General features: G+C 42.0%; 3 protein-coding genes and 1 non-coding gene across 9 annotated transcripts in view; 1 reads left to right on the forward strand and 3 right to left on the reverse strand.

Moving 5' to 3' along the window:
* The first annotated feature begins 401 nt into the window (after window positions 1–401).
* On the forward strand, window positions 402–4,188 carry acat2 (acetyl-CoA acetyltransferase 2). Its single transcript, XM_003449932.5, has 9 exons — window positions 402–558; window positions 1,235–1,369; window positions 1,512–1,693; window positions 2,078–2,195; window positions 2,288–2,431; window positions 2,510–2,632; window positions 2,736–2,890; window positions 2,976–3,086; window positions 3,278–4,188. The coding sequence occupies exons 1-9, from the start codon at window positions 510–512 to the stop codon at window positions 3,446–3,448; spliced, it is 1,188 nt and encodes a 395-aa protein (XP_003449980.1). The 5' UTR covers window positions 402–509; the 3' UTR covers window positions 3,449–4,188.
* Window positions 4,189–4,226: 38 nt separating this feature from the next.
* Window positions 4,227–9,889, reverse strand: tcp1 (t-complex 1). Its single transcript, XM_003449910.5, has 12 exons — window positions 9,735–9,889; window positions 9,168–9,253; window positions 8,751–8,879; window positions 8,332–8,429; window positions 8,133–8,243; window positions 7,839–8,020; window positions 7,374–7,500; window positions 6,884–7,059; window positions 6,607–6,730; window positions 5,233–5,425; window positions 4,981–5,144; window positions 4,227–4,644 (listed from the first exon to the last, which is right to left on the reverse strand). The coding sequence occupies exons 1-12, from the start codon at window positions 9,805–9,807 to the stop codon at window positions 4,431–4,433; spliced, it is 1,677 nt and encodes a 558-aa protein (XP_003449958.1). The 5' UTR covers window positions 9,808–9,889; the 3' UTR covers window positions 4,227–4,430.
* On the reverse strand, window positions 9,355–9,492 carry LOC112842558 (small nucleolar RNA SNORA29). Its single transcript, XR_003214369.1, has one exon. It is a non-coding gene; the product is annotated as a small nucleolar RNA SNORA29 (small nucleolar RNA).
* Window positions 9,890–11,453: 1,564 nt separating the features above from the next.
* LOC100695046 (pleckstrin homology domain-containing family G member 1) overlaps window positions 11,454–17,632 on the reverse strand; it is a 61,173-nt gene continuing 54,994 nt past the window's right edge. For all 6 annotated transcript variants that reach the window (XM_019345663.2, XM_005454607.4, XM_025899146.1 and 3 more), the window contains exons 13-17: window positions 17,525–17,586; window positions 17,242–17,433; window positions 16,971–17,090; window positions 15,043–16,858; window positions 11,454–14,368 (exon numbers count right to left, since the gene is read on the reverse strand). In XM_019345663.2, coding sequence (XP_019201208.1) covers window positions 13,389–14,368; window positions 15,043–16,858; window positions 16,971–17,090; window positions 17,242–17,433; window positions 17,525–17,586 — 3,170 coding nt within the window. In that variant the 3' untranslated portion in view covers window positions 11,454–13,388. The remainder of the gene's footprint in view (window positions 14,369–15,042; window positions 16,859–16,970; window positions 17,091–17,241; window positions 17,434–17,524; window positions 17,587–17,632) is intronic.

The raw sequence follows: 17,632 nt of genomic DNA on the forward strand, positions 1-17,632 counted from the left end.
GCAGCATTTTCCCATGACTTGTGTTATTACTACAAAACATAAAGGTTTTTGAGCTTGAAAAAATTTAAGCAGCACTTTTTAAAAATGTTTAAGAACCAATAAAACTCATTATGTGCCTTATGAAAATAAGATTAAAATCTTTCTGTTATACAACGTAGATTTCAGGCGTCAATTGGTTATGCTAAGAAGTAGAAAAAGCTAAAAACATGGGGTGCTAAAGTGCTTATAAATTTAAGTGCAAGCCTAACATGGCAATAATCCAATGGACTGTAAATATAAATAAAGTATTAAATAGACTCCACAAAACATCCAAGGTAGTTAAAGGTATTTTTTTATGAATAAACATTTATCCTCCCAACCACATGGTGGCGCTGTGCCTCCCCGCCCCCTTCTCAGTTACACTTGCAGAAAAACAGTTGAGACGTCCACGCACTGTCAACAGCGCAGAGTGAGCAGACAGGAGCAGCACTGTGAGCGAGGACTCCAGCTTCAAACAACTGCTTGCCAACATGAGTACCGACAGTGTCGTTATCGTTTCTGCTGCCCGGACGCCGATTGGTAAAGCCTAAACCACATTAAGTAAAAATATTCATTAAGAGCATCTCGCCCAACGTTGCTGTAATGCGGCTTACTGATGCAGACAGATAAACTGTACTGATGTTTGTTGTTAATACGTTTTTCGTTGCTAGCTTGTTTTGTGTATAGCATACTGCGTATATCGTGTACTATTTATTCTAGCACTAGCAGCTTTTGCTTTACCTTTTTTTTTATTTCCTTAATTGGATCGTGTCCTTTAGTTCACGCCAAGTCATGCAGACCTGCTATTGGCTCGCTCTTATGTCTAGTGTTTTGCTGTCACTGATTGGTTCACTGGTCATAGTGCCACGGAGCATGAGACTGCTACCATTGGCTACCTACAACGTGCACCCTGAGTGGAGCAAGATGGGCGTGATTTCTTACCAGGATGTGATTATTTTTAAATTTGGCATTAAATTCAGTCATTTACCAAATTTTACTATGTGTATTATTTCATTCTCTGCAAACTGGCTGGACTTTTCAGGCGCTGAAATTGTGAAATTGTCAGAAAATATTCGTATATTCTATTTTGAATAGAATTAAATATACCTTATTGGCCTAAAAATGACTAACTCTTACCAGAATAACTCACCATGTAAATAAAAACATTTTGGAGTTCTTTACTTCTTCGTAAAACTAACTTTCCATTTTTATGAAGGGTCCTTGAACGGTGCTTTATCTACGGTGCCTCTACATGACCTGTGTTCAGCAGTGATCAAGGACGTCCTGAAGCGGGCTGGGGTGAAACCAGATGAGGTTTCTGAGGTTATCATGGGACATGTCCTAACAGCAGGTAGAAACTTTTGAACAAACTAAGATAAAAGAAAGGCAGATTTGGGAATATCTACTGTACATCAAAGATTTGACATGTTTGGCAATATTTCCAGCCAGTCATGAACCTTCTATAATTACATTTTTGCTTCTCTCTCTTTGAGGTCATGGGCAGAATCCAACACGTAAAGCCAGTGTTGGAGCAGGTATCCCCTACCCTGTCCCGGCCTGGAGCTGCCAGATGGTGTGTGGCTCTGGGCTAAAGGCTGTGTGCCTGGGAGCTCAGTCCATCCTGACTGGAGAGTCCACTGTGGTGGTGGCAGGAGGCATGGAGAGTATGAGCAGGGTAGGTAATGAATGAGGAAGGAAAGATATGAAAATGGAAACCGATCAGATTGTTTAGAGATTTTTAAAGTTTATTGTGCAAGTATGACAGTATGTATACTTGTACAGTATGAAAAATTGTTCAGTTTGAACTTAGTGATATTTACTTGACTGGTATATACCGCTTTTATTCTCAAAGCACTTTTCTAAAATGAAGCTGAATGTACTGCCATGTTATAGGTTGATTATTTGTGCTAAAAGTAGTTGAGTAGGTGTACCTAACAAAGTGGCCAGTCAGTGCATATGTTAAAAGCTTACCAATTAACTATTTCACCTGTGAACCTGTGTAAACAGGTAGAACCTCAGCATAAGAAACAATCTGCTTGTTTCTCCTTTGTATACTCAGGCTCCTCATACAGTGCATATGAGAGCAGGAGTGAAGATGGGCGATGCCTCCCTGCAGGACTCCATGGTGGCAGACGGCCTGACGGACATCTTCCACTGCTACCACATGGGAATCACAGGTTAGGATGTGGATCTGTTTTCACACAGCAGCCGGTGGTTGTATGCTGCATTGTATCACTCATTACTTCCTGTTTTGATTCTTCTTTATCAGCCGAGAATGTTGCAAAGCAGTGGGGTGTCAGTCGGGAGGAACAGGACAGGTTTGCTGTCCAGTCTCAGAGCAGAACAGAAGCTGCACAGAAGGCGAGGTACTTTGATCAGGAGATTGTCCCCATCATGGTGCCATCCAGAAAAGGTAGGTTTCTAATCCACAGTTCTATACAAGATAGTTATGATGATGCATATAGTGCAAACATGTTTCTCTGACCTTCAGGTCCAGTGGAGGTGAAGGTTGATGAGTTTCCTCGGCATGGTAGCAACATGGACAGCATGTCAAAACTCAAACCCTGCTTCGTCAAGGACAGCAGTGGCACTGTCACCGCAGGAAATGCTTCAGGTTCCAGGGTTATTCGTAAACCATCACTTACACTGAGATATCTGCCAGCAGGCTGGAGCAGAATTACACTGATATTTTGAAACCTGCTTTTATCTTTTCATAGGTATAAATGATGGAGCAGCAGCAACTGTCCTGATGAGCCAATCAGAGGCTGCACGGCGTGGCATAAAACCAATGGCCAGAATTGTATCCTGGGCTCAAGCTGGTCTCGACCCTTCTATCATGGGAACGGGACCAATACCAGCTATTAGGAAAGCGGTGAGAATTTTACAGCGATTAAAACATGATAATAGGAAGTTTATTTATGTATCTTTTACTACTTACAACTTTTATTTCCTCCCAGGTTGAGAAAGCGGGCTGGCAGCTGGACCAGGTCGACTTATTTGAGATCAATGAAGCATTTGCTGCACAGTCAGTTGCTGTGGTCAAAGAGCTTGGCCTGAATGAAGAAAAGGTGATTCTTAACAGTATTACTGTGTTTTGTAATCTTGTAAGAAAAGACCATATAAATTGGAAATTGATTTTGACTCAAGCCGATAATGTAATTGCAGCTACTGTGCAATTACAGTAATACCATCTTTCATCTGGTTAGAATCAGCCTTAAAGAGTAAGTGGTGTTAATCATCCCTGTCCCTTTCTCTTCAGGTGAATGTGAGCGGTGGTGCCATTTCTCTGGGCCATCCTATTGGCATGTCTGGCTGCAGAGTGCTGGTGACCTTGCTGCATGCTCTCCAGAGGACCGGAGGCCGTAAGGGAATTGCATCTCTCTGCATTGGTGGAGGAATGGGTATCGCCATGTGTGTTGAAAGAGTCTGAGACAAGTACCTCTGTGCTGTTTAATATATTGCACTTGATCTCATCTTCTTTTTTTTAATGGATACTGAAAATCATTGTTTACACAACAGGGTTAATACGCAGAAGAAAGTTTACTTATCTCCTTTACATCACAATACTTGAGGCAAAACTGAGCGTGTGCTTTAATTCTCACTGTGATCTTCATTTTAAACTCAACTGTCCTCAGGTTTTAGCTTTTGAATTTTGTGAATTAATGATAGAAGTCTTGTCAGTACAAATATGTAAATCTAGCATATACTGATGGCTAATGTGTAATACCAGTAGCAGCTTAAATATAACAATGCTGGTAATATATATGACACTGAGCCCATATTACATTCAATAGTTGTCAAGCAGACAACTAATGTTCCATTTAAAAACCAGCTGCTATCAGTTACTTATACAGCCAAATAAGGTTTAACACTAACTCTGTAAAAGATGGTTTTTAGTACCAAGTATGGACAAGCATGTTACTGTCTATGAAGAATTTAATTTATTCCTAATCTTATAGGATTTTAAATACGCTTGCTCTAAAAACCTGAACATTCCAGTATCTTCCCATGTGGAATAAAGGGACCTTCTCAAATTGTGTAGGCAGTAGCCTTCAAACAGATAAGTGCCATAAGTATGCTTGCCTTCTCTAACCTCGTGCTTCCTGTACATGGGCATGTCTGCAGATATTTTTCCTGTAATCTGAGAAATTAAAGATTTATAAACTTGAATGTGTTTGAAAGTTATTATGAAGGGAGTACTCCAGCAGTCATTTACAACCATCTGAGCTTTATTAAGTGTCCAAAAAAAAGCAATCGCTTACAGTTCTTCTAGAAGACAGAGCTCCAAAGGCAGAGGGAGTGGGAGAACAGTAAACAGGCAACGTGCACAGCCTACACTAGAGCAACAGCCATGGAGAGCTTCTCGAGTATAAATACAGAAGTTGAATCTATTGGGACCAATTTGGAGCCTCTTAACCCTGCAGAGATCCAGACTCCACAGCTTCCTGGTACGAATGCCCGCCCTCTTTCGGCTCTGGGAACAGTTTGATAAGGTCATCGATGCGGAGGATTGTGATGGCAGCTTCGGTGGCGAACTTGAGGCTCTTTGTCTTAACCATCGTGGGTTCATAGACACCGGCCTGACGGTTATCTCTGGGTTTGCCATTCACCAAGTCCAGACCAATCCTAAAGGACAAGGGAATCAAAAATATGCAAATTTACTTAGCGTCCAAGACAGATCAACTTCAAAACAAAATCTTACTTTAATACAGTTCTGTCTAAAAAAATATATCTAATGTAAAAAGATGGCATATTTAAACAGTTTAAAGACAAAATAGGCAAACCTAACAGCAGATTAACTTTAGGATCAAAACTGACAGACCCAGGACCAGAGACAAACCACCGACAGTGTAATTACATGTTATTAGTGTGCTCATCTAAGGACTAATATATGCCATTCAGTTTAGTAAAAACTGAATAGAAAGGCCTAGTAAGCAAACTCACAGCTGAGGTAAGACTCACCACTTGAGATTCTTGCGTTCAGGGTTAACCTGAGCCTCATTGTGGAAGGCCCGCAGCTTGGCCACCAGGTCAGTTGAGTCCTGTGCTGCGTTCACAGCCAGCGTCTTGGGGATGACGAGGAGAGATCGAGCAAACTCTGCAATAGCCAGCTGCTCTCTGGAACCCTAAAAAGATTGAAGCAAATTGATGAGCACAATTTACTTTAATTAAAAAAAAAAAAAGCATCAACCCCAGATTGAGCTGCTAGCTCACCATGCTGGTAGCATAGTTCTCCAGATAAATTGACAGGGCTGCCTCCACAGCACCACCTCCGGGTACTACAGACTTTGACTCCAGCACCCTCTTGACCACACAGAGAGCGTCATGCAGTGAACGTTCCATCTCGTCACACATGAAGTCATTAGCTCCACGCAAAATGATGGAGGCTGATGTGCGTGCTTTGGTACTGAGGGGAAAGAAAGTCAGAAAATATAGTGATCAGAATGAGAATCAACTCTAGATGTAGAAACGAAAAAAGGACTTTAAAATCAAATACAAAATGATCAAATCCAAAACTAGAACTTGATCCCCCGCAACAAACTTTGTTTTTAGAGACAAGAAGAAGAGCCAAACCTGTCCTTTAGGTCTAAACTTTCCCTGGGTATTCAATTAATTCAAAGAAAATGTAGTCCTCACATTTCATGTTAATGTAACATGAAGTATGTTACAAAATCTTGCATAAGGCATCTGATGTCAGTTACAGACTCATTCTGGAAGTCATTATCTCTGAAATAACTTCTGAGGCTCTCAACTCATCTGCTAGCCATATTTCTTGGCATTTGACTGATATTTTTCTTGTTTGTTTGTTTTTTGGTCCACGTCCACAGTATGCTGTGCTATCAATGCAATCAATTTGTTTCCAGTTGTCATACAGTGGTTTACAAGCCTACAGCAACTCATTCAAGTTAAACTGGGCCAACACGTAGTATCAGAATAAACAGAGAAACTCAATACCCTAGCAGTATTGAGGCTCTAAACCCTTTAATGCTAAACTTGAAAATATATGGCTCATTCAAACTGACCATGCCATTCAATCACTTCAATTTTCATCAGAAAAATGTCACCCTATTCCAAGTGCATTTGTATTATTCCTAATCTCCACTCAAAAACAACGCATACAAACACATAGCTGTCTCATCTGTAAACATGACTGACTTTTTCAAAGCTAACTGCCAGGATAAAGAAAAAACTAAAAACTGGAAACTGCCAGTGCTGCTACTCAGTCTCCTAGCAAAATCTAAGCTATTTTTTAGAAAAGTCACTGAGACAAACTCAGATTTTGAGTAGATACATCAATGGAACCAATTTCAAAATCCTGCATTACCGTTTTACTCAAATTACTGCATTTACAAATTTGGGTGACTATGCCACGCACCCGGCAGGGTGACGACAATATGACATCAGCCTTAAAAAAAAAAAAGAAAAAAGAAGGAGGGGTCTTATTTGGACAATTATTGTACAAGGGAAAACCCTCAACTTTAGCCAAAGCTGTAGCAGAGGTGCACTTAATCAAATCCGCTGTACTCATGCAACTTACTTAATATTGCTTCACCACTACTCAAGCAGCTGCTAGTTCTTATTTCTTACTTTTTGACAAGGATGAGCTCGTCATCACAGATGCGCTCCTGGACAACCTCCTCAGCTTGGCCAAGCATAGTGGCCTCAAACGTCTCCTCTCCTTCCAGATTGGTCAGAGAAGGGCAGATGGTGGCTATGAATGGACAAACACAGACAAGGTCAAACATGAATATTTGCTGGTGGAAACTCTAAATTGAAGTGTGTGACAGACGCATCTAAATGCATACATGGATATTAAGAGCAGTAAATGCCGATCGACACAAACTGCAGCTTACTTCTTTCTTACCTCCTGTTGCCTTTGCGATGCGTTTGAGGTCCCTCTTCAAAACTCGTCTAACAGCCATGGCTCCCACATCCACAAAATACTTCAAACACATGTCATCAATGCCACCAGTGGTCAGTATAACATTTGCGCCTGATGCCAAAATCTTCTGGATCCTCTCCTTGGTAATATCAGATTCCCTGGAACCACACAAAATACATATTTAGTTTTACCTCCACATTTCCTTTGTGTGGAGCTTTGTTATCAGTTTCACAATAAGCTGCAATACTTTAAACAGTATAATTATAAAGACATGCGATGCACAAAGTGTCCGGCCAACATTAGTAGTCATGCATCTCAGAGAAGAGCTGCTGCCTTCACATGTGGCTGCTTATGATATCTCCCACGCGTATCACTGTGTCAGCTAATGATGAAGCAACACAGTAAATTTAATGGGATGATTCTTAAAAATGTGTCTGTTTAAAGAAAAAGAAAAAAAATGTTCAAAAGTCACCTTTGTCTGATCTGGTCGAGCTTCTCTGGGTCGTTAATAATAACTTGTACACCCATCTTCATTTTGGTCTTCTGCAGGCTGAAGTCCAGGCAAGCGATCTTGGCATTAACGACACGCTTCACCATGCCTGTGACACAATACATCATTTTAAAAATCCAAAGGACAATAAAAATTCATTATGAGAAAATTATAAAAACAGTTACAAAACCGTTTGAAGGGAAAAACGGTCCCTGAACTATTCTACTGTGAGGCCAAAAGAAGCTTTGCCACAGTTCACAAACTGCTGTGACCATCTTTCTCTTAGCCATGGTTACTGTCTCCCACGCGTATCACTGCATACACCATCAGGAAAGACATAGCAGCAAATTTAAATGGGAGTCTAATCAAAAGAAATCACCAACATTGTGCAAATCCTCACTTTTTACACTTAAAATCCATGAATTTCAGGCTTTGTGACAGACTTACCTTGTGAACCGACTGTGCAGTTCAGTGCATACCCGTTGACCAAGAAACTCTCCTTCTGACTGCGGCCATGGGCTTTCAGCACATTAACTGAGTTGATGGGATATTTAGCTACCCCCTTGCTGTCCACAAACTTCACAGCCATGGCAGCATCCACCACCATGTTAGCAAAGAAGTCTGCATCACTGAAGGCTTGGGTCAAGGCAGATACTTTAGAGAGTGAGAAGAGCTTTCTGCACATGCAAAATATAAACACTGGTAAATTTTGCTGATTTCCTGCAAACAAATCAAGGATACACTCCGATGATTTTGGAAGACATGGAGGTCTTAGCGGCGTTGATTAAGCATTCTCTTCCCAGGTCGTCTGTTCCAATAGTGAGGTTCTCAGTAATGTAGCGGACTGCTTCTCTAAAAGATAACGGCAAGTTTGAGCGTCACAAAACTGCAACAGACCCTACATGATCTTATTTGGATGATTTTACATTTAACATCTTACTTGCAAGCCAGACGGTATCCACTGATGACTGATGTGGGATGAATTTTCTGCTTCACCAGCTCATCGGCACTCTTGAGCAACTCTGCAGCAAGAATTACCTGAGAAAGAGAAACGCAAACAATGAGAGCTAAAAGCTGGGAACTAGTTTATTTTCTATCAACAATAAAACTCAAAAGATACGGATCATGCTCTGTACCATCATTTCTTTAAGGGTGGCAGAAATGAGGCTGCTCGACCCTTTCAGATCATGATGGACAGTTTCTCTTTCCTGTTAGCATAGCCACACACCCGTAATAAGAGGCAGGTGCATAGTACTAAAACAGGATGCTGCAATTCAGTTTCTGAAGCTCTGTATTATGTAAAATCCAACAAATTAGCTGCATTCACAAACACCAGTAGAGCTAGTGGTAGCTACTCACCACAGATGTTGTCCCATCGCCAACCTCCTTGTCCTGCAGATCAGCCAGTTCACACAGGACCTTTGCAGCTGGGTGCTCCACTTCCAGCAGCTTCAGGATGGTTGCTCCATCATTGGTGATGGTCACGTCCTGTCGAAACAACCACAAAACACAACTGATAAGCAACTATGGCTTTTATGTGGTTATTATAGTTTCTGCCTCATGATCTAAACCCTATGCAGTGTTGACGCTTCAGTTCAGTTTTATTGGTTTTTGTAAGAAGTCTGGCTGCTGCATTTTGCACAATCTGAAGTTGATTTCTTCATGTATTTGATCGCTAATTTAAACCTTCTGTTTACTTTAGTTTACTACAGTAACCTTTGTTTAATGGCATATAAACAGAGCGTGATACAAAAGGCTTCCAAACGTGATACTGACCCCGATATCGTCCACCAACATCTTGTCGAGGCCAACGGGTCCGAGCGAGCTCTTGACGATGTTGGCGATGGATGCTGCGGCCATAACTGCAGAAGCGAAAAGGACGCTGTAACTACCGAGCGTGAAGCAACAAGTTCAATGCATCTAAAGATACTAGGCACATCCTTTGACCCTTCGGACCTCAGTCAGAGGGATATGCTGTCATTTCATTCAGAGGGGCGCACATTCAGCTCGCCACACCTTCAGACCATGACAGAGTTTTTCTATCCCATTAGCATAACCCTCCATTCATTGTAGTGCGAGTGGACGGTACTAAAATGGGATTTAGACAATTGCAACACGTGCTGCAAGAGTTGAGACAGAACAGATTTTCAGTGCTGTAGTATAATGATAATACTAATAATAATAGTAATAGACAGGAAGCACAATCTCTAAGTTAACATTAGCTAGCATTAGCGTGATCCACACGTGTGTTGCATGAAACCGTTCTCCTGCCCGTTATAATAAACACATAGCAGAGACGCTAATTTTGTCTCACGGACAAAGTTAAGCAGCGCATAAACTCACCATTTTGAGTGCGAACAGATTGGCCAGTTGTCCTCTGGCCGAGCACATTTAACGGACCGTCTAATAGCGACATTTTTTTGGACCACCGCACAACCGAGAAGAAAGGAAGCTGCGCAGTGCACTATGGGTAAACCGGTACTGGGAAGAAGGTTCGAGAAGAAAATATCTTAAGAATCTCGATCTTTTCAGTATGGGAGCTTTTAATTGTGTTGTAGAACTCGCTATTAAATGTTTTACATTTTTTCACGTGATGTCGTTCCCTTTTTAAATTACAAATCAACGTTTTTGTTGAGTCATTTCTTATAAACTTCATTTCCCAGCATGCCCCAAAACAACCGCGCCGCGCCCTAGTTCTTCTTCTTGGTTCTTCCGAAGCTCTAAAGCTGTTTGTGCGCCTGCTACTGTTGATACTGTGGTTATGCGGATGAATATCCTATTTTTTGTCGACTTTTTCCTTAGTTTCATGCGGTATTTTCTTTATTTTTGTATTGAAAGATGAATATTTGTTTGTATTTATTTTTGGTCAGTACATCAACAGAAAGTTAAAACTATTTGAATTATTTTTATATTTGCTTTCACTCACAAATTCCATATACTCAATTTCATAATATGTTTAGCGACGAGACAAATTAGTGGCTTGGAAATAATATATTAGAGATGATATTTCCATTTCAAACACATTTACTTTCGAATGGCTTAAATATTTTTATTTACAAAATCATGGTGAAACAAAAGTACACCCTCTTTAAATTCTGTTTCACATTTCAGGATAATAATCTAGTCCTTAGCAGATTTTAAGATTAGGTAACTACAACCTCAGATTAATTATAAAACATGACATATGCCGTTATGTTTATTTATCAAAAACTAAGCCAAGATGAAGAGTGAAAGCAGTGATTGGAAATCTAAGTACACCCTTACTTTAAGAATTAAGAGGGAACAAGTATGACATGTTTGGAAGAAAAAGAAAAGCCTCTTCTTTATAAAAACAAGATGGCAGCATGGTTTATGTTTGCAAAGCTGCATCTGAACATACCTCAAACCAAATGTCAAGTATGCGGTGGAAGGTTGATGATTTGGGCTTGTTTTGCAGCCACAGGGCCTTGACATCTTGCAGTCACTGAGTTGACCATGAACTCCTCTGTGTAACAAAGCATTCTAGAGTCAAATGTGAGGCCATCTGTCTGACAGCTAAAGCTTTGCCAACTTGAGTTATGCAGGACACAGGTCCCAACACAACAGCAACTCTACAATACAATGGCTGAAATAGAAAAGAAGCAAGTTGCTGAGATGAGCCAGTCAAAGTCCAGACCTAAACTGAAAGGTTCATGGGGTCTAGTTTTTATTATTATTTAATTGTTTTAAACTCATTTAGCATTTTTGCTCAGTTTTGACTGCTCAGCTATAAAAGGCTGAATGGGGTGTTGTCGTCAACTGGCCAGGCAGAGCGGACACATATGTTTGTGAATGCAATAATTTAAGAATGAGGTGATGTACGATTTTGAAAGTCATACCATTAGTGCCGGGAAGTGCCTTTCAGTGCTGGGAAGTGTTCTGCCATTGCAAACAGTTTTACTTAAGTAAATGACATGCATGCTCTACTGCTAATAAGAACTGTAGTACATAAAGAAAAGTTTCCTGACTGCTGTGAGTCCTATTATTCAGTGTGGAGAGATAACAAGAGGAAGAAAAAAAAAAAAAAAACCACACACACAAAGGTGAGTTTAATCTGTATTTATTACCTCCAACATAGTTTGAGCCACGACATCTAGCCAGTTAAAAAAATACAGTAGACTTAACTTAAACATCAAAGCATTAAAAAGCATACCTATGGCATAGAAGAATAACCTTCCTAAAATGTACATCTTTACAAAGTGTTTACAAATTCAACGTAAAAAAAAAAAAAAAAAAAAAAAAAAGACAAAAAAAAGTGCAAAAAAGAAAAGAAAAAGTAAATGAAAACTGACAATCCCCACCAGTGAAACAGGACGAAAATGTACAATGGAACAAAAATACTTCATATTCCTAACTTGTGTTTGACGCAATTTTCCTGACATGAACAACAGGCCACGATCTTGTGCTTTTAAGTGTTTGTGGGGTTTTCTTTTCGTAAGTATTTATCAAGCAGTGCGTGATAGAAACATTTTCGGATAATATTCACAGTATTTGATACAAATTTTGTGAGCTCCTAAATAATAATAAAACTCTCTTTCAATAAATATATTCTTTCATTTACAACCAGTCGGTGGCTCGCAGTAATAGTGACACGGGGCAGTAACAGAGGGATGCTTTCAAATAAATAGGACATTCAGAAATTAAACAAGTGTGGCATAAATCTTGGGTTTGCTTTGATGGGAAAGAAAAAACAAATGTGTTGGCGAACCGTCGAGGTGACTTTCTGGGAGTGAGGATGTAATATCAGTAGTGTGACAGTTGGGAGTGTCCCAAGACGTAAACAAGGTAAACAAACAGCTGATGATCCATTACAAAAAAAAAAACACTAACAAAAAAAACCTACACCATATACAGTACTGTAGTAAGTCTCCTTAATCATTTCCTTTGTGGTCCCTCTTAAAAGCAAAGGTTAAATTATAATATTTAAAAAAAAAAAAAAAAAAAATTGACACACACACACATACGATTTATTTATTGAGATGAACATTTAAGCTGTGCACGATGGATGGCCCCAGACATTAACACGTAAAAACATTTCCGATTTGCTCACAGATTCAAAATAAATATTTAATCCTATCTTTTCTTATTGATCATCTAAAATATCAGCATCTTCTCAATTTTTAAAGCACAATACCCTAGAAAGGTGGTAGGCAGAGTGACGTACAATAACTTCAAATAGACTTACAAGTCTATGTTTAGTCATACTTAACCTATTGGGTCTTGTATTAGCCACCTAAAGGTGAAAAACTAGCCTGAGTAGCACATGTGAAGACTGCAAATCTGAACTGTATATTTGTAAAGCTGCTTGTTTGGAACTGTTTGATGGTGTAAGCAAATTTGTTTTAAAACTAGCCACGACTCTGGGTCACCTCTCCTATATAGGTAAATATTAACTAGAGATGAAAGTGCAGTTAAAATTAACCTTAAGAACATGGTTGAAGAGGTACTTCTGACATGGTGGTGGTCACAATCTGTCAAAGTCCACCAGATGTTTAAGTCTAAGTCTAAGACCTTGAGCACAGAAGAGAGTACATTTCAGTCAGTATCCTGAACTACTGTACAACAGTTCATATGACACCAGTTATGTCTACAAGGTTCAACACAAAAAGCAATCGAAGAGTTTGAATATTAAAATCTTTTCAGTCACACTGGATTCCCTTTACAGACAATTGAGAACTTTGCTTTTCTCTAGCGACCCCTCACCCCCCCACCCCGATCTCTGGAAGTGCTAAGGCAGCTTACATGCAAGCTTTGATGTGGCGTTTTGACCGTTAATGGTCACCTATTATGTTAAACTTCAAAGCACTGTAACAGAAGGCAAAGGCATTAACATGTCATTACAAATATGGCTGATCTACACTGAGAGTTGTGTTATATTTGCTTTATATTTCTTTGTGTTTTAAGATGTAGGGCATTCAAGGCCAAGCAGAATTGTTCCCTTTGTTAATATAGATTTGGCTTTTTAGTTGACACATAGCCTCAGGCAAAGCTGCTGGAGCTCAGACACTGAAACTTCTCCCTCAGAGACTGGACGATGTTGGGCTGGCTCTGCTGCGGCTCGTTCCACAGGTATTTCTCCAGATGCTCGTGGTCCAGAGGTCTCAGCGGGTCGCAGGAGCGGATTGGGGTGCACGGTAGACTCTGAGACTGGATAACGCCCCGATTCTGACCGGCAAGAGCAGCTGAGCTGCCGTTCTTCTGCGCCAACCTGTCACGCTGTTGTTCACTCTCATCCTCTGAGCGGATTTCGACATAGTCGTCATCGTCTTCCCCATTGTCCTTGAAGTTGGCCAAGTAGTTCTGGGTAGCGGTGAGTATGCTCAGTGCAGAAGCCCGATTCAGGACCACCACCTTTTGGCCATCGTGTAAAGTGAGGTCTGAAAGCCCCTGGGTAGACCGCTCTGGGAGGCTACTTTGCCGGCCAGCTCGGCCTAGACTTGGACCATGAAGTCTGTCTGTGGATCGATCCACATCGAGTCCATTACATTTAAGTCCAGACTTCTCCTGCTGTTGGCTGCCCGTAGAACTGACTGACTGAGCAGAAGGGGAGGCCTTTGCAGGCAAAGATGGTGCATTAAAGGAAGGATGTCTCTTAATGGAGCTGTACACGTGCTCTTCTTTCTCGCTAGGCGCCGAAATGCATGAACTCCATCTCTGTGCCGGTGGAGTGGTCGGAGATGGAGGGAAGAAAGAAGGGGTGGAGCAGGCTGAAGTAAGCCTGCGCTGAGGGGTAGAAGATGCTCGAGCCTCCCCCACCTCGCTAGACGAGGAGACAAAGCTGGCCAGCTCTCCGTTGCTGTAGGTAGAGTGGAGCCAGTCCTCTTCCAGAGAGGTCTCAGGCATGGACGGAGAAGATGACAGACCTGGATGGGAGTGATGTGGGGTAGCAGAGGTTGGACTGGAGGAATCTTTAAACATCACCTGGTCATACAGATGGGAGTACTCTGCTATCCGTGCACCTTAAGATGGGAGAAAAAAATGATGCAAAAGAAGTGTGAGTGAGGTATGTTTGCATTGTTGCTCATAAACTAACAGCACTGGTATACAATAACGGCACCATTTTTTCCTTTTGTTATATGTAACAGTATTTTGAGTATCTTAAAACTCAGATTTTTGGCCCTCACTGGACAAATATTCAATAATAACCTCAACATAATATAATTAAAGTGGTTTCAGTAGGAAACTAGACTTCTATACCTCACACCTTTGGCCAATCATTGGTCTTTTCATTAAAAAAAAAAAAATCCTATTGGTTGTTTTATAAGTGAATCCATTGAGACAATGAAAAACTTGAATCAACTGCTATTCCAGCTTTGCCAACAACTGGATATGTTAAAAGAGGGCCTGCTGGCAAAATATGTCAGAGATGGTGACACTGTAACTGTATTGGCCTCAAGCTGAATTCCGAGCTTGCATTTTTCTCCTGCACAGGAAAGCTACTACCCTCATTCACATATGAAGTGATTGGATTTGTTTGTGCTGGTCTGGTTGGAGAGGAGAGCTGCCAGAGGGCTGTACTGTCAAATTATGGCTACTTGAATAGGTGAGCTACAGATTTCTACCCACTGAAACACAAAATGGAAACAAATTTAAACCTATACTGTAGCATCTGGGAATTATTATTATTATTTACCTATGGCTGCACCTCCTTGTTTCTTCTCCTCTAAGATGGCTGCGAGATCTTTCTGTTTCTTCTCTGCTCTGGCCCGACTGCAAGAGTCTCCAGGGTCCATGCTCCTCATGCGCAGCAGCTGGTTTGCTTTCTTAATCTTCTGGCTATACTGGCGTGCCATGAGGAACACACGGCTCTTAGTTTTGTCCATCAGTTCCAGGGGAAAGTCCACAGACTCACCCAGCAGGAGAGAGGAGGATGCCAGGGGTGAGTCCAGACCTGCCAGCTCCCCTGGGAACAAACTGTGAAGGTCCTTGAGGGAATTTTCTCTCTGAGAGATGTTTCGCTGGGGAAGCTCCACCAGATCGTCATCCTCCAGGCGAAAGCTGCCGCTGCTTAGACGAGCCAGTCGGTTGCGGATGCTCTTCACAGTTCCTGGGGCGGGCTCTGGGGTGACAGGAAGGGGGCGTGATGCGGGAGAAGGGCTGTGGGTTTCTTCTTCAGTGGTACTTTCACTTTGTTCAGGAAGGTTGATAACTGGGATGGTGAATGAGGGTGTGGCAGTGACAGGTGGGGGCTTAGGTTGATGTGCTGGGGGACTGCTGGGTGCACAGGCTGCATGAGCATTTACAGGTGCGCTCTTCACAGGACTTTTTTTGACAGACGAGGTCTTCTTCGGCGACTCGCTGCCACTCACTGGGAATGCAGCAGGAAGTCGATCAGCTTTCTTCTCATTTTTCTTGATGTAGTTTTCCAAGTCGTTCCAGAGTTCATCGACCTGCTCAGACATCTTATCTCCTTTCTGTGAGCTCTGAGAAAAGGTCTCAGAGGTGGAAGAAGATGAAAAATCGGGCTCAGAAGAACATGGGGCAAGACGGGGGGCTGGTCCTTCATCCTCTCTAAAGTGGGAGCTCTGCTCAGAAACAAATGCTCTAAGAAGCACACTGTCCCTCTCTTCTTTTAATTTATCACCTTCATTTTTTTCCATGACCTTGGTTGATGGCGGATCCCTAAAACAGATTGTGTCATAGATATTCTCCTCCTCCACTATTTTGAGTTCACATGTCCCAAATGACTTCCCATCTTGTGTTAGTGACTTATGGTCCTCTGGCAAACTGTCTGGTTTGGACATGGACTCTTTGACCTCTGGAACATTGACTGCTCTCTCTGCCTCACTCTGGGAACGCTGTCCATCTGTAGACGCATCTTTCAGCGACTGGCTTTCTTCAGGGTCTCTTCTGATGAGGCCCATGCTCTTTAGGTCCTCATAGCTGATATTGTCATAAACATTTTCAATGTCATCCATTGTCAGCTGCTCAGCTGAGGATGATCCAGATATATCATTGCTGGATGATTCAGTGTGGATCACTTCCAGGTTGCTGTGACCGGCCTGGTCATCTCCTGGGCTCTCTCGAGCCTCTGTAGCCTTCTCCCCGGCACTGCTTGCCCTCCGCAGAACTCTGCTACCGCTGGGTGGAGGTTCAACCTGCACCGTGGGCACCTGTTCAACATGCCAGCTGCAGGGCCGAGCGGTCCTTGGCGATGAGGTAGCTTCTGATCGCTCTGAAGGCACCTCTGGCTCTTGTCCGTTTGGCTCTGTGGGAACAAACATTTGGTAGATGTCCTCGTCTTCATCGTCAGGCTGCATTGTTCTCTGGCGGGTGGGGAACATGGCCCTGCGAGCCTGATGGTCTGCCCAAATGTTCCTCACCGACGGGTCACTTTCTGTTACTATTACAGAGGGAATGGGGGAGTCTGGAGGCTCCTCTGTCACGTGTGGTGTCCTGAGGAGTGGTGGGTGGTGACTTCCGTCCCGTACGAGGGATTCTCTGGCTCTCTGAAGGACAGCAGAGATCATTTGTATTGCACGTGACTGAAGCAGCTGAAAAATCTGAGATCCAGTACAATTTTATATTGCATCTCTCATTAGCTCTAAATTGATACTGTACCTGTAGGTCTGCTGAACTCATGTTGAAAGCTTTCCACTGTTCAATGCTATCAACAGAAGCCTGAGGGTTCAGCCTCTTTCTACTGCCTTTGCCAGGCACTCGCAGCCTCTTTCCACCTCCCTGAATGCAGAATTTACAGCATTACCAATATGTTTAAAAGACTGGATTAACATGGAAACAAACTGGGGGATTTCCATGTAACCCCCAATTTCACAGGGATATTTCTGGCAAATTTAAATATAGTGCACAACTATATGTAGCCAAAACCCACCAGACCACTGTCATCCTCATCGTCAGCGTCCTGCTGATGTGACTCCTCCCCTTCCTCCCGGTCACTGTGGTCATAGTGATCGCCAGGATCTAAGGACTCCTGTGATTGGTTGATGAGGCTACGGCTGCGGCCAATTGTGCCCAGAGCCAGCTGGGACACCGGAGAAAGCAGTGTGGCACCTAGACTTGTTCGCTACATGGAGAAGGAACACATTTTGGGTTAAGTAAAATTTGTTCACAAGTGTGTACACGGACTCATCGTTCTTCGTCTTTGTATGACTCACTTTTTCACCGTCTGCATTGGCTGCATTCTGCTTAGCATTCTTCAGTAATTTGGACAAAGGTTCTGGGAAGACAGGAAAATAAATGATAAATTCTAGATGTGTGTTCTT

The sequence above is a fragment of the Oreochromis niloticus genome, linkage group LG15, assembly GCF_001858045.2.
Source record: "Oreochromis niloticus isolate F11D_XX linkage group LG15, O_niloticus_UMD_NMBU, whole genome shotgun sequence".
Taxonomy (NCBI): Eukaryota; Metazoa; Chordata; class Actinopteri; order Cichliformes; family Cichlidae; genus Oreochromis; species Oreochromis niloticus.

Excerpts from the sequence above, each read along its gene's own strand:
- acat2 (XM_003449932.5), top strand. The coding sequence starts at position 510 with ATGAGTACCGACAGTGTCGTTATCGTTTCTGCTGCCCGGACGCCGATT. Across the intron at positions 1,694-2,077 it reads GCATGGAGAGTATGAGCAGG|GCTCCTCATACAGTGCATAT; the intron begins GTAGGTAATGAA and ends TTGTATACTCAG. Across the intron at positions 2,633-2,735 it reads CACCGCAGGAAATGCTTCAG|GTATAAATGATGGAGCAGCA; the intron begins GTTCCAGGGTTA and ends ATCTTTTCATAG.
- tcp1 (XM_003449910.5), bottom strand. The coding sequence starts at position 9,807 with ATGTCGCTATTAGACGGTCCGTTAAATGTGCTCGGCCAGAGGACAACT. Across the intron at positions 7,060-7,373 it reads CTCGACCAGATCAGACAAAG|GGAATCTGATATTACCAAGG; the intron begins GTGACTTTTGAA and ends GTGTGGTTCCAG. Across the intron at positions 6,731-6,883 it reads CATCGCAAAGGCAACAGGAG|CCACCATCTGCCCTTCTCTG; the intron begins GTAAGAAAGAAG and ends GTCCATTCATAG.